Source organism: Rana temporaria, chromosome 8 (assembly GCF_905171775.1).
Source record: "Rana temporaria chromosome 8, aRanTem1.1, whole genome shotgun sequence".
NCBI lineage: Eukaryota > Metazoa > Chordata > Amphibia > Anura > Ranidae > Rana > Rana temporaria.
The window spans coordinates 27,018,205-27,042,400 of NC_053496.1; the positions used below are offsets into that span (position 1 = coordinate 27,018,205).

Sequence of the window (24,196 nt, forward strand, 5' to 3'; positions counted from 1 at the left end):
CAGTCATGAAAAAAATCGCTGATCGCCGCCATTAGTAGTAAATTATTTTTTTATAAAAATGCAATAAAACTATCCTCTATTTTTTAAACGCTATACATTTTGCACAAACCAATCAATAAAAAGCTTATTGCGATTTTTTTTTTTACCAAAAATAGGTAGAAGAATACGTATCGGCCTAAACTATATATTTTTGGGGGATATTTACTATAGAAAAAAGTAAAAAATATTGCATTATTTTTAAAATTGTCGCTCTATTTTTGTTTATAGCGCAAAAAATAAAATCTGCAGAGGTGATCAAATACCACCAAAAGAAAGCTCCATTTGTGGGGAAAAAAAGGACGCCAATTTTGTTTGGGAGTCACATAGCATGACCGCGCAATTGTCAGTTAAATCGACGCAGTGCCGAATCGCAAAAACTGAGCAGGTCCTTTACCTGCATAAAGGTCCGGGTCTTAAGTGGTTAATGAGATTATACCAGTGCCATTTCAAACATTTTTAACAATTCCAAAAATATGTCATTTGATTAAAGGGTTGTTTTACATTTATTTGGAGCTTATCTGTAATGTTGCCCTCTCATCATTTTTGCAATTCAGACAGTAAATAGATCACCTTGCAATAGGGTTAATGTACAATTACTTAGTAAAGGCAATTTCAGACTCTCATCCTAGCATAAACTCATTCCATATGCAAATGATCTTTTACTTCATGTAACTTCCCCTAGAACATCATTACCATTGATAATATGTTAGCAATTTTAAGCTTAATTATTCAGTTGTAATATAATATACTTGTTTAATTTAGATGAATGCCCTGAAGAACTCATTCCCTGTGATTGGCGTGGAAAATCCCTCAAATACTCAGGATCTTAATCTTTAGAGATCAGTTCTTTTCTTTTAACTGTATACAGACCATGAACACAGGCTTTAATGTACACTTTACAGGCTTTAAAGTGGACCTTCAGTAATTGTTTCAACTTTCCATCTATTAAATCTTCTGCCCTTGTTGTTTTAACTTTGGATAGTAAAACATTTTATTTTCTGCCAGTAAATACCCTATACAGTCCACTTCCTGTTTCTTGTCTGGTAAAAAGCCTAGGCTTAGGACAACATGCACAGCTCTCTCTCTCATGAGATTTTTCCAGGAAGGGAGGGGGAATGAGTCATAAGAGGGCAAATCGGAGCTGCAGGGCTGTAGAGCTGGAGGTGTGCCTCTGTGTGTCTGTGAAAATACAGGAAGTAAACAGGCAACAGCTTCAGCTTCCCACAGTTAAAATGGATGCAGCCAGACTTAGTGGAGGGGATTTCTGCAGCATATTTGGCAAGTACAGAATCACAGTATATATAAAATAATATGCAACGTGGTTGGAGGGAAGTTTCCGAATGGCAAAGATGTTTTTATTACAAATTATGTGAGCAGACTGCATTTCCTCTTTAATGCACAGCACACTCCCAGCACGGAGTACAGAGCCCCGGGTCTTGTACCAACAATCGGGACCTGGGACACCTGCTTCCGGGTTACCCGATCGCTGTAATAGACTCTGATTGGCTATCACTGTGATTAGTCACTGTGAGCCCACCCCTATGTTTACTTTCTCTTCTGAATGGACAGATGTAAATAAAAGTGTGTGTACAAATTTAATAAATGTACAGAAAAGATTGATAGATCAGGGTTAGATGTAGGTCAGTGCCAGGCATAGGCATGCTCATGGGGTGTGCCCAATGTGCCTGGGCACACCCTAATCACCCTGTGCTCCTTAGTGTAGCCAAGGGCTAGCAGTGATCATTGTATTCTGATGGTGGGAAAACCTCCCGCTGTCAGAATACAATAGTGCAGCAGGAGGGATCAACACTAACTGTGGTGATGGGGGAATCGAGATTCTGTTTCCTTCTACCTGTGGTGGAAGAAAAGAAAATTGTATAATCTATGGGGCTGCTTAAAGTGTTGGTTCACCCTAAAACAATTATCTAACATTACATCCAGCATACTAACGACATGTACAGTATGCAGGTCTTTTTTGTTTTTTCGCCGTACATACCGTTATATTGTTATTTTCCCCCCGGCTTCCGGGTTCTGATTCCCGCGGGACTGGGCGTTCCTATCCCTGGGTTAGATGATTGACGTCTGGTGAAAAACTTCCCATGGTGCACAGGTGCGTCACCAGTTTTCCGTAAATAGCCGACCTGCGAGTCGGCGCTATACGGCGCCTGCGCTTGCCGTGTAGAGCTAACTGCGCAGGCGCCATATAGAGCCGACTCGCAGGTCGGCTACTTACGGAAAACTGGTGACGCACCTTGTGCACCATGGGAAGTTTTTCACCAGACGTCAATCATCTAACCCAGGGATAGGAACGCCCAGTCCCGCGGAAATCAAAACCCGGAAGCCGGGGGGAAAATAACAATATAACGGTATGTACGGCGAAAAAAAAATACCTGCATACTGTACATGTCGTTAGTATGCTGGATGTAATGTCTGTGTATGTATGTATATATATATTCTATACAGACACACATGTGTTCGAGCTTTGGGGTGCACACCCTAATTTAATAGGCTGCGCACACACCTATGGTGTCAGGGTTACTGTTAGCGTCAAGGCAAAGGTCACATGTCAAGGTTGGGGTCAAAGATTAAGGTCAAAGGTCATGTTGAGTATATTTTTGGTAGGATTTAATAAAAAAATAAATTTGTGTTAGTGTCAGTGTGTTTTAGGTAGAATAAAAAAAATACAATGCACACCATTGCTTATAGGCCCTACTATGGGTACAAACAACAAATATCATACACATATGCGGTATTGCTGTGATTGTCAGGAGCAGGAGAATTTATTTTGGGTTATTCTTCGGTGGTAAATTATGATAATAGCAAGAAATATACAGCCAAATTTGAAAAAAAAAATGTTTACTATTTTGGGCCAAGTTTGCGTACCCCCAACTTAGACTTTAAATTGGCATAAACACTAATGGAATAAAATAGTTTTATTGATACAAATAGAAACTAAAAAATCATGCGATGATTACTAAAACAAACATGTGCATCAAACACAAACAAACATAATAAAATATCTTGCAATAGAATACACAAGTACGTATATGGAGTAGTTTCTCTCCAGAAACCAAGAACACTTTCCGGTAACCAAATCCTGGGAAAGCTATGCGATACCCTACGCGTTTCAGGTTCAAAGTCCTTTCATCAGGGGTATTTGTATAGGAAATGTTTTATTTGAGATATGGTGAATGGCACCGAAATCAAATACAAGAGTATTCAGGCAAGACTTAATTTAACATTGTCAGTGGATGGCATATGTAGAGGTCTAGTTCAACCTATAGATTTGAATTGTGATGGTCCGTAGGAAAGGAAAGTATCAGTGGTCCCTCAGGCCAAGGGGTATGCAGCTGGGAACAATAACTTTACAGCTTCTATAAAAGATCACACAGTAGGGGTTAGAATAGGACATTGGTCAGGGTCCTGCGTAAATGATAATGCTGTGTTGAAATTCGGTGTATCGTTCCATAGGCTGTGTAGAAAGTATCCATAAGGCACGCCATCCGATCTGGCAAAGTCTGCACTGTTTTGGGTCAGTTTTCCTTTGATAATAAAAAAAATCAAGGGATATCTATTACCATTTTCCTCCAAAAGAAAGCCCAGTTTTCCCTGAAAAAAAAACAAGCTATAATGCACCTAGATACACAAAGTAGTTGTGATGCTATGTACAGACAACGCTGTATCCTGGCCTAGGCCAACAATGCCCAAGCCTAGGGCAGCACTTTACAGGGGGCAGCACGGAAAGAGTCCCCACCGACTTGTGCTACACTGTTAGTGTAACACAAGATGCTTCTAATTTTGACTGTCATATCAGCCTGGACCACAAACTTTCTTCACTGTGCTATATGTTTCTACTGCACCATTGGCATGATTATATCTTCCTAGTCCTCTCCATAAAATTATCAGAAATTTGTGCTTAAAGTAGAACTATAGGCAACACTTTTTTTTCATTTTGTATTGAGTAAGAGATGGTTATAGCCCCTGTCAGTTTTTGTTTTACCATCCCTGTCCCATTGCAGAGATTTCCCTTCACTTCCTGCCCCATAGCCAAACAGAAAGTGAGAGGTAATATATGCAAATGAAGGTAATCAATTGCCCCCCCCCCCAGGCCCTAAGAACTAGTGTCCCCACTCAAAAATGTCAGGGTGGGTTTTAAACAGAAAGGGGTGTGGCCTTGACAGAAAGGGGTGGGTCATATTTAAATTAGGGGGTGCCCAAGCTTAGTCAGACCTAGGGCAGCACAAAACCTAAATGCACTACTGTGTACAGATATACTAACATGTCAAAGTTGCACAATTTTTTTCAGGTATTAACATTTGTCAATAAGGGTTTAAACTTTAATCATTGTGCATGGATAACATCCACATACAATGTAAACTAAATGTACAACATTCATTAGTAATTAATCATTTTTGTTTTTCCGGCTTCTTTTCATTTTTATACAGGTCTAGAAGAGTGCAATGGGAACTCTGGACACATAAAACAAGCACAGAGCCAAACTGAGTATCATAGAAAGGTAAGGCAACTTATTTTTTGAAATTACACTCCAGTAGTAATACTCTCTTGGTATAATAAAGAGTTCTGCCCCCACCCCCCCCCCCCCCCACATGAAAAAAATAAATCAGCAGCTACAAATACTGTAGCTGCAGACTTTGTATAAAAGGAAGCGTAACCTGTCCTGAAATCCAGCAATGTTGACACCCCAGTCAATGTTTCCATGGACTCTTGAGTGCTGCCGCCGCCATAGCCTGTAAGGGAAACCGACAGTGAAGCCTTGTGGCTTCAAAGTTGATCCCAACTGTGCATGCGGAAACTGTGCTGCGCTCTCTATCTGGCCCTGTGGCGGTGGAACAAGGAGGGGGGCCGGACTTGTCAAAAACAGGTACCCGCTCCCCCCAAAAGGTGCCAAATGTAGCCCTAGAGGGAGAGAGGTGACAGGTAAGCAGAGCTTCCACTTTTGGATGTGTCACGGAACCCCGTTGCACTCTGCTTGAGTGCTTACATCAGTATACCGCTTTCTCCAGTCTGGACCTTCAGATATCAGATATTACAGCCACATATTGCAACCAAGAACCAGGTGAGACTATCTCAATTACAAAGCTGGAACATGGAATGTTTATTTGAACAAACGCACACAAAATATATAGAAAAAAATGGATAACGGCGCCAATAAAAATATGTGAAATTTTTAAATTAGTGGGTGACTAATAAACTGTGAAAAAAAGGTACAAAGGGTGCAACAAGTGTAAATTAATGTCCATATAAACACCCAGAGCTTTTTTTCTCAAAAAATAGGTGCAGGAACTCAACCACGACCCCATTCAAATTTCACAAACAGTAGAAGGGTCTTAAAGCGGCATTAAAATACCAGGATTGCATTACATACAGAGTGCAGAGTTCAGGGGGTTACACACAGAGTGAAGAGCTGTCACTTGTAAACACAGAAACCAGACTTCTGTGTTGACAAGTGATTGTGGTGAGCAGGCACCAAAGGGTCTGAGCCAGAGGTGGTGGAACCGGGTTCCCCCAAGTTCCCCCTGAAAAAAAGCCCTGTAAACACCAATTAATTAGTTGAAAAATAAGAAAAAGTTCAAATTAATTGCAAATGTAGAATTGGCAACCAAATGCTATGTTCCAGATTTAGGCTTCAACCACCATGCTCTCAGAAAGTGCAGCGTGCATAATAAAGTGCTTCACGCGAAGTGACAATCAAAATGCGCTCACCAGTAATATACGGCCATAAATGACCTACAGGCATGTAAAGGGTTCTTTCAGGATCCTTCTCAACACACTCTCTCCCAAATTAGGTAAATTCTCAATAGATCCAAATACAGGTAACTCCTTGTGTGTTCCAATCATCCAATCTAAACGATTACAAACGGCTCCACCGCAATAATCCACAGAAAACGGGGATAGTGTAATACCGTTTTTATTTCTTAAAACTTGCAGGGTAAAACAGTGTATACAGGCAAGTACACACACACAGCTTTATGAAAGGAGACAGCGGCGGGATTACTCACTGTAAGCGATATGGGCATGCATCTCAGCTGTTCAGGACTCAAAAACTCATAGCTCCAGTGTGAGGCGTGTCAAATTGTCAAATTTCAATGCATTTCACGTGTCCAGTGTCATCACACAAAATATATACCACAGGGGGACATCCCCGCTCCTGTCCCAGGGACACAGCGCATCAGCGAGGGTCACGCTGTGTGCCCTCGTGGGGGCACACGTGCGGTGCGATTGGAATGACGTCATCCAATTACGAGAGAGACGCCCTGCCGCCATCATTTGTCTATGGGGTTGGTGGGAGATGGTTAAATGTTGCCTCATTTTTTTTTCCAGCTCTAAATTAACAGTTTTAGATCAAGGTTTATATTTTGCCTTGAGCAAGAGATCACATAGTATAATTTTCTACAAACCCCTTCAAATGAAAAACAATGTATTATAGAAAATAAAATTGGAATAATAAAAAAAAAATTGCTGACAATTTTTTGGGGGGATTGCATAATTCTAAGATGATTGTATCTGTCCTTGTATTTCAGATGATTGATGAGAGTGATACTGAAGAAGATAGGAAGCTCGGTTCTGCACATTGTATGATCACCAAGGCTGGCATCACTTGCCGTCATATAAAGCCATTTCTGACTAATTGCAATTCAGTTAGCTTTAACAGAACGTTCACGCCACTTCCCATCACATTAAAGCATCTAACCTCTTTGGATAAAACTATACATGGAACAGTCCTCCATCCTTCCAGTGAAAAGTGCAGCCCGGCTAAGAAGAAAGGATTTTCTTCTATTACAATTACAGCCAGAAGATATATTGCATCTTTAAGCCATGCTCCAAAGGAAATTACCACTGACCCAGCTTCTTCTCAGTGCAGAAGTAATGACTTATTAATGAAGGCTTCTGTTTCATCAGATGAACATGATCAGCAATGTAGATATTTAAATAGCGAAGAGTATAATACTAGGGCTCCTGAGCCTTGTGGATTTTTTCATTCTCAGGAATTGCCACAGCAGCCCAGCGCAACTACTCTGAAATATTTAAATGGCATCCACAAGAGGAATTCAAGATTGTTCATCTCTGGTGTTCATATTAAAGTGGCTCACACATTTCCAGGAAGCATTTATTACATAGACAGGTCTTATTTCCTTCCTCTTGGTCAGGTAGCCAACCCAAGAACATATAAATCGACAATGTCTTTTAAAATACAGCCCAGGCCAAGAAGGCCAACTGGGATTAGTAGATGTGAGACTCCGAAATTACCTGCTTACTCTCTCTGCCACTATTTCTCAATTCCAGGTACTAAGGGAAATAGTAAATGTAAAGCAGATCAAACTCAGCCACCAAAACCAATCCATGAAATTCAGTGTACACAGTATAAAGAGCATCGAGAGAGTCAAGAGGAGAAGCAGAATGTTCACGACCACGAAGCAAGTCAACATGTTTCCAGTTATCGAAATATGAAAGGTGAGATTCACAGGATGGTAAATAGTATAGAATAACTGTGCTCAAAATTAGGGTGCCATCTTTTTAGCTCGACCAGTATTTCTTGACATAATGACATTTACTTTAATCCAGACCCAAGTTATGTTCTGCCTTTATAACAGATATCGTTATATGTAAAACATACATTCATTTTCTTTCCAAGTGTCAGATGTAAAAGTTTTCCTCCCCATAATGCAGGTACCGGACCCACACATTGACTAAGTTGTAGCAGGTTCACAATGGTGAATGCATACCTCACATTCTCTTGAAATGAATTGATGTGAAAATGAAAAAAAAGGTTAAGTTATATTTCTGCTGTTATTGCTGTATATTTTCAAGACATTTCCTGTAAAAATAAATGGATCAAAAAGAAGAAACGGAAAACGAGAGTGTACAGAACTATCTCTCAATCTCCTCTAGACAATAATTTCAGCAGTTGCCCATCATCTAGTCTGCTCTTAGCTGTCAGATTATGCCATTACTGTGGGTGGCCAGATCTCAGGGCTGCTGATAGAAATCATGGGGCCCTGTACAGCCTACCTAACGGGGCCCCCTTCAGCCCCACCCCTGGTCCCTCCTTCAGACCCACTCCTCGTCCTGCACCTATACAGAGGCTGGGGTATACAAAGAGGCTAAGGTATACATAAAGGATAAATTGTGGGAATGGCTAATTTAAAAATATGCGCCACAGAACAGAAAAATGGACATGGTTTAAATTATGTTTAATTATTGGGCATGGCTTAAAGTTCGACATGAAAAAGAAGATGCTATTTATGTCAGCTAAGCCCACTTTAAAAAAAATAAAAATGTTTTTTTTTAAACTTTTAATGAGAAGTAATATTATGTCTAAGGGCCGGTTCACACCATGCCTGCATCTGAATTGTGAAGGAATGTGCTGTGGATTCCTGTACAATTCAACCTGCATGCAAAACTATACAAAACAATAAAAAGTTAATGACACCTCAAACGCAGGTCGCAAACACAATGTGTTTGCCCTGCACCTGCCAGCCCTGGATCACCATGTGATCTGGTTGCAGTGAATTCCAAAAAGTAGTGCATACACTCCTTTGGTGCATTGCAATTTTAGCCCATTCAAAATTAATGAGCTTGAAATTGCACTGCACAGACACACATGTGATTTGCACAGGAACGCACAGTGCTTTCCTGTGTGATTCAACTCCAGGCATGGTGTGTACCAGTGATCTAAAAATATAGACAGAAGTAATAAAAAGTGGGGTTTGCCGACGTTGATGGCATCTCTTTTTTCATGTAGCACTGCTGTGAGAAATTGGGCAGTGCAGTTTAAAACCCAATTTCTCACAGTCGGGGAAGCTGTGCTACATGACAAAGCAGACATTTGACTTTACCTTGCAGTTAATGTGACTGGGCTAACCTGCAATCCCCTGATAATCCAGATCCACTGCCACCATATTGTTAATGCAGCTCATGTGTGCAGACTAGAAGCTGGCCACACCCCCTCCCGCCCAATCAAACTACAGGATCTCACAGTCAGGCTCCACCTCTGATATGTTTAGCCTGGAGTGAGTGCTCGATGAGAATGGCTGAACAGCCGCTGAGGGAAAAGCGGGGAGTTGGAGAAAGACTTTTTTTTTCTTCTGCAATCTGTTCAGATTGCTCCCCCCCTGGTGACCGGGCCCGGTACAACAGGGCCAGTTGTACTGGCTTATCAGCGGCCCTGCCAGATCTACTGCAGATTCAGCTGTCTACCATCTAACAAAAAAAAACTCTTGGGATCTGTTCTAGCCTAAGGCTAGATTCACATTTGTCCAGGTCCTGCATGCCACATTTGCTTGGACACAGCAGCCCATTCATTTAAGGGCTGCTGTACCTGCAGGAAACTGCAAGGAAAAAGTCCCTGACTCTTTTTTTTTCAAAATTTGGCTGCACGGAACCTTGTGGTGCTGCGGCACCATGTGGTTATGTGCACTTACAAATTTACAGTGTTTTCTGATGCATGGGTATGCCATTAAGACCTAATATTAAAGTCTTGTTTTTTTTTGGCTTAAAAATAACAAACATGTTATACATACCTGCTCTGTGCAGTGGTTTTGTACTGAGCAGCCCAGACCTTCCTCTTCTCAGATCCCTCGCCGCCACTTCTGGCCCCTCCCAGGGATCCTGTGGATCTTGTGGCTTGGAGCTGGGTTAATTGGATGTATTTGACCATTATATTAGGTGGTCCACTACTGTGGATAAGGGTCAGTGTGTGCTTTGCTTTTGGTGGAGGACCTCTATAGCACCTCTTTTGTGTAAAAATTGCACGGGTTGGATCCCATACTTTGGAATTTTAACATATTGAAAAGGACTCTCTCATTGGGAACTATATGTTAAAGTGCCACGCCTTTGATACTATTGTAATCTGATATATAGATGATGAAATTGGCATTTCTTAACATGTATGTGAAACTGTAAGCAAGACACAGAACAGCAAGCAAGTAAAAATATAAAACTTCAAAAACTGTTCTAGAGTTTGTAGTAATAGTTTCAGTTTTTCAATAAGGCTATAAAAATGGTTGTACAATAGATGAGATAAATACTAACATTAGATGCAGTTGTGGTTTTGGGGAGCATCCTCATAGGTATCTTGTCATAGAAGGCATACTTACAAAACAAAGGATAGCCTAAGCAAAAATACAATACGATCCACAAAAGCTTCAATAATGTATTTTATTGTGTCTTCAGCAAATGTAAATGTACCTCATTGATGTCAATTTCTTGCTGCCATTTTTTTCAGTGCAGTGTACATAGTTATATCAGCTAGGCTGAAAGCAGACATATGATCATCAATTACATCCAGCAGTTTTGCTTCAGAAGAACACAAAAGGAAAACGCCTGGCAGATGTTGTCAATGTTGTCAGATAGAACCATCCTTCCTGACCCCATAAATGGAGAATGGATTGCTTTTCCTGGGTCAAAACAATTCCATACTATTTGTATATTTAGAAGTGTGCATATGAGAAGTTGTATGGAAGCAATCTAGTTTTTTTCTAAACCCGGTTATTGATTTTACCATGACTATTTTTTGGGTAATGTATGCCATACTGTATCTTAAAGCCCAACCCCCCCCCCCCTCCACATTTTGATGTGTAAAGCCCTGTACACACGATCGTTTTGTCTGATTAAAATGGACCGCTTTCATCGGACATTTGACCGATGGAACTCCATCGGTCAAAAATTCACGCATAATCAGAATCAAGTCAACTTCACTTTTCTCAGCACGTCGTAGTGTTTTACGTCACTGCGCTTGATAAGGTCTGATATTTGACCGATGGTGTGTAGGCAAGACTGATGAAAGTCAGCTTCATCAGATATCCGACGAAAAAATCCATCGGATTAGATTCCGTCAGATATCCGATCGTGTGTACAGGGCTTTAGTGTTGTTCTATACAATATTCCTTATGAGCCCAGGAAGTGTGTTGAGGCACCCCCAGGGAAAACCTGGGCTTACAGAAAGTGGGTTGACACAGGAAGCCATTCAACCCCTCTGGGCAGCAGCAGCAAGAAGTGAGGTGTCTGCAGGGGAGAGAGTCAAGGGAAAGGTGAGTTTTGCCGTAAAAGTTGCATTTTTTTTATTTTTCATGGGTTAATCATATAAAATTGTGTTTATTTTTTAAAGCTGGAGATGAGCTTTAAAGTAAAAATACACTACTGTAACAAAAACGTGAGCCCCACGAGCTATTCAAACCTAAAACCCCATCCCGATGCTTAACTCTTTGTGGCAATCTTCTGCGGTGTTTACATCCTGGGTGCTGAGAAACCCATCTCAATAGCATCTGCTGTGTCCAATGACACAAAGCAGGCATATGCAGCCTCAGAATGGTCATCCACACTGCATCATTAGGGCTCATTCCCATCATGTGAAGTGACCAGCAGTTTTCTGCACAAAATCAACAAATATCACTGCAAGGGCACACAGAAAATAGCGGTTTTCTATGTGACTCGTTTACACCAAGATATTGTGCACATGTGCAACCTATCTGCGTTTTACTGAAACCCACATTAACATATGTAAGCGCAACACAACTGAAAAAAAAAAGGGTCAGGATCTTTTTCCCTGCCCGGGCAAACACGTGCTGCACTACCCGCAATAGTGTAAACCTAATCTTACACTGGAATCTGACCATTATGAACTCCCATCACACTTTTATCACTCCCATTTTCCTTTGTGAGGCTCCGTTCACACCTAATGCCGATGCGGCTTCCAGCAGGGGTCCAGTGCGTCCTGGTTCACTGTTTCAGGTCCGTTTTCAGCCCCGGGTTTTGCGCTGAATTTGGACCTAAAACGGACCAAAAGACGCACAGGGCTCCTGTGTAAATTTTTCACTGAGTCGCATCGGAGATATATGACCCGACTCCATAGAGAGCCATTCACATTCTCCTGCTATTGCGAATTGGATGCAGGGATCCGGCATCCAATTTGCAATAGTGTTAACCCGGCCTTAGGCAGAGGAGTCAATATTTTGTTAAACATGTGGCTGGCTATCTAGACTGGCAAGCTCTGCACTGACCTCTAAAACTAACTGACTTGCAGTAAATAGCAAGGAAAATAGATGTACATTGACCTGTATTGATGCACATTTTGAAATGCATTGACATGTATTTTGATGCAGAATGAAATGCTATGCATTCAGAAGGAACATGAGCTACTTGAGCTGCACGAAGACCATCAGACCCTGCAGGAGGAGGCAGAAACCCTCAGACAGAGAATGGTCCACCTGGAAGAAGAGGTGCAGAGAATGATTGCAGAGAAGGACAAGGTGATTGGTGAGCTGAAAGATGAAAAGAAAACAAGAAAAAACGGTAGAGAGGGTCTTGAGGGAGGCTGCCTCATCTCTGAAGGATGTGCTTATGGAGACACCCAAAATTGAGGGGGATGACCCAGAATCGACATTATTAGTAACACAAAACCAACTTTTGGAGAAACTCTTTGTGATACTCAACAGTGCTGCCACATTAGGCCTTGGTCCAGCCTTAGATGACTTCCAGTGGTGAGATAACCAATCTACGGACCTTCACATTACACCTAAAGCCAACAGGCATCTTGTGTCCCCCACTTTGAAAGGCCCGGGCGTCAGTCCTCATTACCGGATAGGAGATCTGGGACAAGTACCGAGACAAGACACCACTGGCGGGGTCATCAGTAGAATTGGAATGCTTTCTAGAACCACAAGACTTGGGCCTATACAAGCCTATCCAGGCATTGGAAAGGACCGGCTATCAATAAGTCAAGAGGACAGACTACCCAAGCAAAGTGCCTTACCAGGAATATCGTCCACATCTGGCAGCAAGCCGATTCTGATATAATTTTGATAGACGTACAATAAATAAGCTTGTTGGGAATTAAAGATACAAAAAAAAAAAAAAATGCTATGCATTTAATATGTTTCCTGTGACATCACATCCTGTTCTTGTTTGTGAGTCAGGGACACAATGACAAGGCAAAGTTTTTTCTTTACTTGCGTTGCGCTGTGTTGATGTGCGTTTTACACGCGTTGCATGGTCAACGCAGCATTGTAGTGTGAATAGGACACATAGAAAATAATAGTTTTTTTAACGTCGATCTGCATTTTAGTGTGCTAAAATGCAGAATTAAACACTCTACTGTTAACACCTTCCTGCCCAGCCTATAGTAAAATGACAGCCAGGCAGGGGCTCTCCTGTTCTGGGTGGATGTCATATGACATCTTCCCAAAACACAGGGCCGTGTAGCAGCGCGTTCTGCACCGGCTGGCTGCCAGTGTCATGTGATCACTATGACAAATCACAGTAGATCACATGACAGTTGTAAACAATGAATGGCTTCCTTTCATGCCATCCATTGTATTCAATTGTGTTTCTAGCTGTGATTGGTTACAGTGGACACATGGTACAGACAGGCCAATCACATTCATTGGTATAGGCAATTGTAATGTGCAAAGCAAAGACAATCCTGATCACTGATTTTTTACATACCGTCACCAGTCAATGTCCCTGATCACTGCCACACCAGTAATATGACAATGCTGTACTGCACTGGTGACAGTTTGTAAATAATGCCTCTTACTAAGTACTTTGGGCTGGGGGTCATTTGGGGGGTATTTGTACTGTCCTATTTATAGTAGATTTATTTTGGGTTACATTTTATACAGCCAGGGATTCCCTTTCATACAGTATATGGGGAATGTTAATACTATGGCCTAGATGTGTAACTTTACATTTAAAAACATGAAATGGGTGGTTGGGTTGGTTACTATGGACCATACATTTTTATCATTGGCTCTTCTCCCCTTTCCCAGTAGTATACAGATACTTAGCTTCAATAGCACATATGAGATAAGGCTCATTACGTGCAGATTTCTAATCCAGTAATAATGGTCATTTTTATGTTCTGGAACATTTGTAGCAAAACCTGCCAATGAATGTTATCCCTGTAGTCCTGCATGAGTAATTAAACATTCATAAAGAGAACAGGTGCGTTCCACATCATACGCATTTTTGGATAAATATTATTTTTAATAATCTTTAAATAATCTGAACCTATTTTTTACAGCATGACTGATTGTATGCAATACATTTTCAGTGCTAAAAGCAAGCAAAGGCTGAATTATAGTGCATCTTCCGGCCTACTGATTACAGGCTAACTACAGTATACTGCATTTTCAGAAAGTACTCATTGTAAGCCATTATTGTAACTTTCTATCTCACCGTCTAGATTTTTCATATTGGATGTTTCAGAGTTTGATCAGTATTGCCTCATGCATACAGAAGTTAAAAAATAATGCAGGCGTATTGTTTTTAACTGAGAATTGCACATAGGTGCGTAAATATGCACTGCAGTCAGATCCGTCATCATGTACACATGTAAACACACATATTCATGGATGTAAAAAGTGCATTTTGGTTTTGGAAAGAAAAATAAAACTTAAGACAAGCATTTTACTGAAAATGTTTAAACTGATAGATGTAAATAAAAGAGATATGTTCACAAGGTTGCAGGCACCTTGCTGGACTTAACGAGGAGTTCCCCCCCACACACATTACAATAATGAAAAGTCAGCAGGTACAAATACTATAGCTCCTGACTTTTACTATTAGGGCACTTACCTGTCCAGGCATCCAGCGGTGTCATCACTCGAGTCGATTCTTGAATTGGCTCTCAGGCGCAGGCGCCTCCAGCTTGGCTAAGGGAAGCCAGGAGTGAAGCCTTGCAGTTTTAAAGCCGGTTTGCTACTGCATGCGCGAATCGCGTTACGCTCTGTGAATGGGTATGCTGCGGGGGGAAGGAGGGAGGGGCCGAACTTCCAGCTCACTTTGCCGTGGCGAACTGAGCCAGAAGATGCCAAATAGGGCAGCAGAGGGGGGAGGCAGACAAGTGGAGCTTCCCCTTAGGTGGAGCTCTACTTTAACCCATAGGCAAATAGACTGTGCGCAAAAGTGCAGTTGCTTTAGAGCAGTGGTTCTCAGCCTGGGGATCGAATGACGATTTGCCAGGCAGCCAGGGGTCACTGAAGCCTGGGCTGTTCCTGAAGCCTGCACTGCTCTCTCAGCCTATTTGCGGCCACCCAGCAGGGTGTCCCTGGAGCCTGTGGCTTCCCAGCAGTGCTGTCCCTGGAGCCTGTGGTCACCCAGCTGGGCTGTTCCTGGAGCCTGCGGCCGCCCACTCAGCCTCTACGAAGCCGCCCATTCAGTTCACGGCATGGCTGGGGGCAGAGACTAGAGGTCATCTGACTGGTGAGGAATGTGAAGTGGGAGGGGCTGGAGGAGACCCTATCTCCTGATTTCGGCATAGGTGTCACTGTTGTGAGACACCACACATTCGGAGACACAGTGAAGCCGGAGACACAGTGAGTAAGGCCCCGTACACACGGTTTCAGCGGACATGTTCGGTCGTCTGTACGTCCGACCGGACAATTTTCCGGCGGATCGGACAGGTTTCCAGTGGACAAATGTTTCTTAGCATGCTAAGAAACATGTCCGCTGGAAGCCTGTACGTCGGACATGTTCGGTCGTCTGTACAGACTCACCGTACATGTCCGCTCGGCCAAAAGCCCTTGCATGCTTCGAAGTGATTCGACGCATGCGTGGAAGCATTGACCTTCCAGGGCCACGCACGTCGCCACGTCATCATCGCGGCGACGGCGCAGCCACGTCACCGCGTATCGTGTCCGCGCGGATTTCTGTCTGATGGTGTGTACAACCATCAGACAGGCGGCGGACCGTTTTCAGCGGACAGTCCATCCGTGTGTACGAGGCCTAACACTGCCTGGGATTATAGTTGACATTAAAAGTCCCCACTACATTTCTCAGATCAGCAGATGACCTTGATCTAGAGGACCCAAGTTGGCCAAGCAGAACTCCCCCCAGCATTGCTATTGATCCCACCCCCCACCAGCACTGCCACTCATCCCATTCCCCCCACCAAGTCTGGACCTTAGACTGGATAACGACCCTAAGCACACAGCCAAGATAACAAAGGAGGGGATATGGGACAATTTTGTGAATGTCCTTGAGTGGCCCAGCCAGAGCCCAGACTTGAACCCGATTGAACATCTCTGGAGAGATCTAAAAATGTCTGTGCACCAATGTTCCCCATCCATCCTGATGGAGCTTGAGAGTTCCTGCAAAGAAGAATGGTAGAAACTGACCAAAAATAGATGTGCCAAGCTTGTAGCATCATACTCACAAAAGACTTGAGGCTGTAATTGGTGCCAAAAATGCTTCACCAAAGTAAAAGGCTGTACATACTCACGTACATGGGATTTTTTTCCTTTTTTTATTTTGGATAAATTTGCAAAGATTTCAACCAAACTTCTTTCACGTTGTCATTATGGGGTATTGTTTGTAGAATATTGAGGAAAATAATGAATTTAATCCATTTTGGAATAAGGCTGTAACCTAACAAAATGTGGAAAAAGTGAAGCGCGGTGAATACTTTGGGGATGCGCTGTACATTTAATTTGCTCAACAACTAGGTACAGGTTTGCTTTAAGTTAAATCAAATAGCCTTTGTTTTATTAGCACAGTGGCAGTGGGTAGAATTAGCCTGCTTACTTCTCCCAGAGAAACAAGGGTTAGCAATGGGTTACTGCACTGTGCCTTTTATTTTGAATAAGCCTGCTTGTGTAAAGAATGATGCTTTCCCCATACAGTAACATATTAAAGGGAAAAAAAGCTGTAAGCTAAAGGCTATATATTTTATTGACAAGCAAGAAGGTTCTTCTGACTGTGAGTAATAGAATAATGCGAAGTGCTGCACTTGCACCTGCTCCTCTTGTACCTGCCACAGAATGAACACACACAAGATTGACAGCTGCTCCCAGGATGCACCCTAGTAGTTCAGCAAGCTAAGATTTCTCTTTTAATCTGTGATCACAGCTGATGGTTATGCACAACTCCATCTTTCATGGGTAAAAAGAAAAACTTTCTTAGCACACTGTAAAATATTCCATGCTTGCTTACTACATGCATTCCACAAAATAAGATACCTATACGAGACGCTTTACACAGAAACTGATTTTCCATGAATTTTAGGCTGCAAGCTAGCTCTGTGGTAACAGATCTATACACTCACCGGCCACTTTATTAGGCACACCTTGCTAGTAGCGGGTTGGACCCCCTTTTGCCTTCAGAACTGTCTTAATTCTTCATGGCATACATTCCAAAAGGTGTTGGACGCATACTCAGATATTTTGGTCCATATTGACATGATAGCATCACGCAGTTGCTGCAGATTTGTTCCACCACATCCCAAAGGTACTCTATAATGCCTCGTACACACGGTCGGAATTTCCGACAAGAAAAGTTTGATGTGAGCTTTTGGTCGTAAATTCTGTGTGTAGGCTCCATCAGAATTTTCCTGTCGGAATTTCCGCCAACAAAAATTTGAGAGCTGGTTCTCAAATTTACCAATGGAAAAAATTCCAATCGGAAATTCCGATCGCCTGTAGCAATTCCAACACACGAAATTTCCAAAACATGCGCGGAAACAATTTGACACACGCTCGGAAGCATTGAACTTAATTTCCTCGGCTCGTCATAGTGTTGTCCGTCACCGCATTATTGACGGTGAAAAGTTCTGAGAACTTTTGTGTGACCGTGTGTATGCAAGCCAAGCTTGAGCATAATTCTGTCGGGAAAAAACATCCAAGGTTTTTCCGACGGAAAATCTGATCGTGTATACACGGCATTAGATTGAGATCTGGTGACTGTGGAGGCCATTGGAGTACAGTGACCTCATTGTTGTTGTGCAGAGTGTTTAACTCATATGCTGGAAGCTTCTTGTTTGTAGCAATAGCTTTGTTTTTATGGAGGATTACAGAATATCTCTGACAGCATGAGAAACATGAAATAGGAACTGAACACAAACAAGTACACACAAAGGAAAAACAGTACTTCCTCCCATTACATCATATCATAGATACACACTATAATACTGCAGTGCCACCTGCTGGTATAGACAGGTATGATGCATATGTATAGTTCACAGTATATAAAGCGACTATGCTGTTTTTCTTCCAACAACTGTCTTGTTCAAGAAACTAGTGGGGAGATGATCTGAGCTTTGTAATATGGTGCATTATCCGGCTGGAAGGAGCCATCAGAAGATGGGGACACTGTAGTCATAAAGGGATGGAGATGGTCAGCAACAATACTCAGGTAGGCCGTGGCATTTAAACGCTGCTCAGTTGGTACTAAGGGGCCCAAAATGTGCCAAGAAAATATCCCCCACACCATTACACCACCACCTCCAGCCTGAACCGTTGATACAAGGCAGAATGGATCCATGCTTTCATGTTGTTTACATCAAATTCTGACCCTACCTTCTGAATGTTGCAGCTGAAATCGAGACTCATTAGACCAGGCAATGTTTTTCCAATCCCCTATTGTCCATTTTTGGTGAGCATGTGTGAATTTTAGCCTCAGTTTCCTGTTCTTTTGCTGCTGTAGCCCATCGGCTTCAAAGTTCAATGTGTTGTGCATTCAGAGATGGTTTTCTGCATACCTTGGTTATAATGAGCGGATATTTGAGTTAATGTTTCCTTTCTATTATCTCGAACCAGTCTGTCTATTCTCCTCTGACCTCTAACATCAACAAGGCATTTTCATCCACACTCTGCTCACTGGATATTTTCTCTTTTTCTGACCTTTCTCTGTAAACCCAAGAGATGGTTGTGTGTGAAAATCCCAGTAGATCAGCAATTTTTTAAATACTCAGACCAGCCCATCTGGCACCAACAACCATGCCACGTTGAAAGTCACTTAAATCTCCTTTCTTTCCCATTCTGCTTAGTTTGAACTTCAGCAAGTCATCTTTACCACGTCTAGATGACTAAATGCATTGAGTTGCCACCATGTGATTGGCTGATTAGCAAATTGTGTTACCAAGCAATTGAATAGGTGTACCTAATTAAGCCGCCGGTGAGTGTATTTACTCAACTCAATCTAGAATGTATCCTAGGATTCTAAAGCTTCCTATACAAGTGTTTCTTTCACAGAAGATTGATGTATTTGAACCTCTTTCAGATTTGTATTGCTGCTTCTAACTTCAGCTTGTTCAATAAAGCTTTGACAAAAAAAATGGAAACTGATTGATTTCTATGCAGAGCTGCACTAAATTTTGCACTCTCCAGTTTTAGTAAATCAAGCCCATAGTTTTATAATGAAACTAAATCAAATTCAATTATCATGATGATTATTCACTCACAAAAGTTTTTTGCAAATAGTGCAAAGTCAAATCCAAAGTAGCCTTGCTATATTACCCCCTTTACACCACGTGAAAAACAGTGATCCGCCACCAGCCGAGCTCACTGTTCCACTAAGCGGGTGGTGAGACCCCTTAATTAAAAAAAAAAGGTTTAATGCGTTTGCCACTCAACCAAAGATGGATTGCAGAAGTGCAATCCAGTAGTCTTCACAATGGCTCCAAATAGTGGTATCAGACCCCAAAAGAAAGTAGGCAGCACATAGCACATAACCAAAGGATAAAATCCACATTTATTCAACCATAAAACATATTCACAAAGATATACAGCATATACCTCTTATGCCTCTGTCCAAGCATGTGCAGCGACATTAAAATGTATGCCCCGCCCTACATGTTTTGTCAGAAGTGACATCTTCAGAGGACTCAGCATAAAATAATATGTAGAAAAAAAGTGAAACATTTGCTGATAATTTTGATCTATGAGATTTTCTATATTACCCTCTCAAAATATATACACACACATATATATACACATAAATATACATATAAGCACATAAACAGAAAAAAATCTATGGGTCCATTCAGAATACTTTTATAGTGAAAGGCACTCCAACACACTGTACATTACTGGGCAATGCACAACAAAGTTCATAATGTTCTTTGGGGTGCACTGCAGTAGGAAAAGGGAATGCTTTCTGTCCACGTCAGTACATTGGCAGCCCATTAATGAAGAACTTTACTTACAAGCACATGCAAAATGTACACAAACAAAAAAATATATAAAAAAAAGTGGTGATTTAACATTTACAGCATGCTGTATATGTACCAATTTTGTTGTAGTTTGTGAAAACTGTGCTGTGTGGCAGATCTGTGTAAATCTCAGGACTGGGTGGGCAAATCAAATTCTGACAGGTAAAAATGCTCCCACATGTATTTTAGATGAGTATTTAGCTGTTTGCCTGGAGTTCATCTACCATTCAGATGACATTCACAGGGTCAAAACTCGAAAAAACCCTGAAACTAAGGGAGAATTGTCAGGTGTGTCGGTATGGCTTTTTGCAGTGCCATCTCCTTGATAGCCAATCACAGCCTCTGCGAGATCGATTATACTGTATGTGTCCTGCACTGGTAAAAGGTTTAATCTAAACAAGTGACAATCCATCTGCATAGACCCTATACAAGTTAGCATAACAACAGTCACCAGCACAAGAATTATTCACATTGGGGGTGACAAACTTGTCTTTCCTACTGATCACAAATCTCAGAGGACTGGAAAACACAATAAAACAGAAACAGAATTAAAATTAGAGGGATAAATCTGAGAGACAAATTGGCTAGTTCAACAGCAGCAAATAGGAAGACAGGCAAACCAAATTATATACACTGAAAGGTATGCATCATGGTACAGTATTTATGGTCATGCTAAACTTTTCACATGGAGGTGTATACAAGAAGTCAATTTTAGTCGTGTGTGTGTATATATATATATATATATATATATATATATATATATATATAGATATATATATATAGATATTGTTAAATGCATATATATTTGGACACAGTCACAATTTAATTTTTTTTCAGGTATTTACCAAAACATATTCAAGCTATCAATAGATAATAGATATGGGCTGAAAGTGCGCACTTTGGATGTACATACAAATCAGAGAAAGGGTTTAGGAATTACAGCTTTTAAGAATAGCTATTCCCCTTTTTCAAGGGACCAAAAAGAAATTGGAAAATTGGATCAAAATGGTCAGGTGTGATAGCAGCAATATTAGACCTCGTATACACGATAGGTTAAACAGAGGACAACGGTCTGATGGACCATTTTCATCGGTCAAAACCGATCGTGTGTGGGCCCCATAGGTTATTTAACCATCGGTTAAAAAAAAGCCAACTTGCTTTAAAAATTTAACCGATGGATTCCTAACCGATAGGTCAAAACCGATCATTAGTGAACGCTCTACCAACCAGCATCCGACAGGAGGAGAACCACTTGGCCTTCAGAAGAAGGATCAAAACCCATCTCTTCTGAGGGCAAAAGAGTTTACTCAGAGAATGGATACCAAGCGCCCAGAGGCGATTCAGTTCGCATGTGTTGCGCTATATAAGTTTTTCACTCACTCACTCAGCCAAGAGGCCAGTGGCGGAGCGTTGCCCCCTCTCTCCAGCCACCCCCTCCGTGTACTATGGATAGATTCATGCATTGCATCCATGGCCGCTGTTTCCACCTCGTATTCAGGCGTCCCGCCCCTTTTCGGGAGGCGGGCGCCTGCATTACAGTGGCGGGGGTCAAACCATTGCAAAAAAATTCAACTTTTTTGTGGAATGACCTTTTAAACCAATTTAGTATGAGAATGTTCTAAGCATTCATGAACATCACAAATAAGCAGAGAAACACCCAGGAACCTACAATGTACTATTGACAAGATCCATGCCTGTAGCACAGAGCTGGTACATTTATCCACATGATCTGATTTCAGGAAAAAAAAAATTCACTCTACAGTATTTACACAGAAGATATGATAAATAATGTGTTCCTCCAGTGTGATAATAAGGGCAGATTCATATCCCTCTACATATAAAAACACTGTTTCTTTTACAGCTTCACTAAGACTAATCATAAACTTTTATTTCTTCAGCCTTTGGTTTGTCGCAGACACTCAAGCAGGATTCTCATCCAGTTTGTGAGATTTATTTGCAAAAGGACTGCCCGCCAAAGGACGCCAGTAACCTTGGGCCAGAGAGGCCAACCGTAACAACATTTAACTTAATATTTGGGAAACAAATTACAAACCTAGAGCACAATAAACAGAACTTGCACAAGGAAAAGATCCTAGTTAAAGGTAAGATGCTAAATTATATTTTTTTATTAAAGTGATATCAAAGGTTACTTTCTTTTTTATTAAAATAACAAACATGTTATAGTTATCTGCTCTGTGCAAAGGAATCTGCTTCCCATGGGAGCACTCATACGGGCTTGCTCCCTGACTGGGCTGAGCTGGGCTGAGAGTACAGTGGGCTGAGCTGGGCTGAGAGTACAGTGGGCAGAGTGCACAGCGCCAGACCAAGATCGGGCGAGTAGTTAGGGGGTCTGCAGGGGGAGCTGCACTTAAAATGCTTTTTTACCTTAATGCAGAGAATGCATTAAGGTAAAAAATTTACAACCACTTTAAAGGAGACATGCACTAATCATAAAATAGGGAATGCTACTACTGAGCTCCCTATAAAAATGCTAGTTGCCTGATTTCCTGTTGCTTCAATGCTTCCTGTCCATGACATGGAATAAGTTAGCAGCAATAGTGAAATGCAGAAGGCCTGACTTAAATACTTGTTCTTGTTTAGTAATTCAGAAAAGATTCAAGAAAGATGATCATTATGAAATGCAAAATAAAAAGGCATTACTTTTAAAAAAAACAAATTAGTCAGTGGAAGCCCCTCTATTTTTACAATCACGGCTTCTCAATATACCCTAAACCAGAAAAAAAAAATGCTTTTTATTTATTGTATCAATGATCACTACTGAAAGATATGAATATTTTAGCTTTTAATAGTCATCTACACACTATGACATCAACCATTTCCTAAAAAGAAGACTCTGTAACATTAACATTTGCAGTGACTTTACTTTGTGTACTGTATATGTCTGTGCAAAATTTGTATATATATGCTCATGTCTATACAGAAACTTAAGGAATTGGCATGTATGTCTTATGGTGCTCTGAGCTGCAACTGAAGGCTATAGGAAGAACCCAAATGACAGCTGGTGGTTTCCTCCTTTAGAAATACTGTAAAGCAAGTCTGCTGTGTGTTAAAAAGTAGTGTATATTGGTGATCGCTAAGCCACATTTAAGTTTTTGCAAAACCAAACAATGGGGCCAGATTCACAGATGAAATACGCTGGCGTATCTACTGATACGCCGGCGTATTTTCAAATTTCCCACGTCGTATCTTTAGTTTGAATCCTCAAACCAAGATACGACGGCATTTGGGTAAGATCCGACAGGCGTATGGCTTCGTACGCCTTCGGATCGTAGGATGCAATACTTCGGCGCCCGCTGGGTGGAGTTTGCGTCGTTTTCCGCGTCGGGTATGCTAATTAGCTGTTTATGGCGATCCACGAAGCTACGCGCGCTCGTCGCATTCTCTTACGTCGGCTTTTCCCGTCGTAAAGTTACGGATGCTATTTCAATGGCTTATATTTAGACTAGCCATGTTAAAGTATGGCCGTCGTTCCCGCAGCGAATTTTGAATTTTTTTTTGCGTAAGTCGTCCGGGAATAGGAAAGGACGTAACGCACGTCGCCGTTCAAAAAATAATGTCGGTGCAACGTCATTTCGTGCAAAGCACGGCGGGAAATTACAAAACGGAGCATGCGCAGTACGTTCGGCGCGGGAACGCGCCTAATTTAAATGATACACGCCCCATTTGAATTAGGCGGTCTTGCGCCGGACGGATTTACGCTACGCCGCCGCAAGTTTACAGGCAAGTGCTTTGTGAATCAAGCACTTGCGCTGAAAACTTGCGGCGGTGTAACGTAAATGGGATACGTTACGCCGCCGGAATTGTACATGAATCTGGCCCAATATACTTATTTTTACTCCTCTTTGGTCTGTCAAATATACTATTACAAGTGTTTTTAAATCTGTTTACTAAGTGCACAAAAATACCAGATAATCCTGTCAGAAAACACGTGAGCTGAAAACTTCCTGTGCTCACTGTTATCAGTTAAGCCTGGTACACATGATAAGAAAACGATTGTCTGTGTTTTTTTGGATGCTAGTCTCATATTAAAAACCAATAGGTTACTAAAGTTACAAAAATTCAGAAGTGGTGTAATATATTCTGTTGTATTGCGTAAAAAACAAAAAGCCAAAGCTTACAGATTTTAACGATACCAGAGAAGGACTAAACCACATTGAATTCACATAAAAGATATTTTATTACAAAATAATT

The 24,196-nt window shown here is 41.4% G+C and overlaps 1 protein-coding gene across 1 annotated transcript in view; it reads left to right on the plus strand.

The window, feature by feature from the left end:
• Positions 1-4,478: 4,478 nt before the first annotated feature.
• C8H10orf90 (chromosome 8 C10orf90 homolog) overlaps positions 4,479-24,196 on the plus strand; it is a 116,042-nt gene continuing 96,324 nt past the window's right edge. The window contains exons 1-3 of the mRNA XM_040361427.1: positions 4,479-4,555; positions 6,582-7,512; positions 21,883-22,086. Coding sequence (XP_040217361.1) covers positions 6,582-7,512; positions 21,883-22,086 — 1,135 coding nt within the window. The 5' untranslated portion in view covers positions 4,479-4,555. The remainder of the gene's footprint in view (positions 4,556-6,581; positions 7,513-21,882; positions 22,087-24,196) is intronic.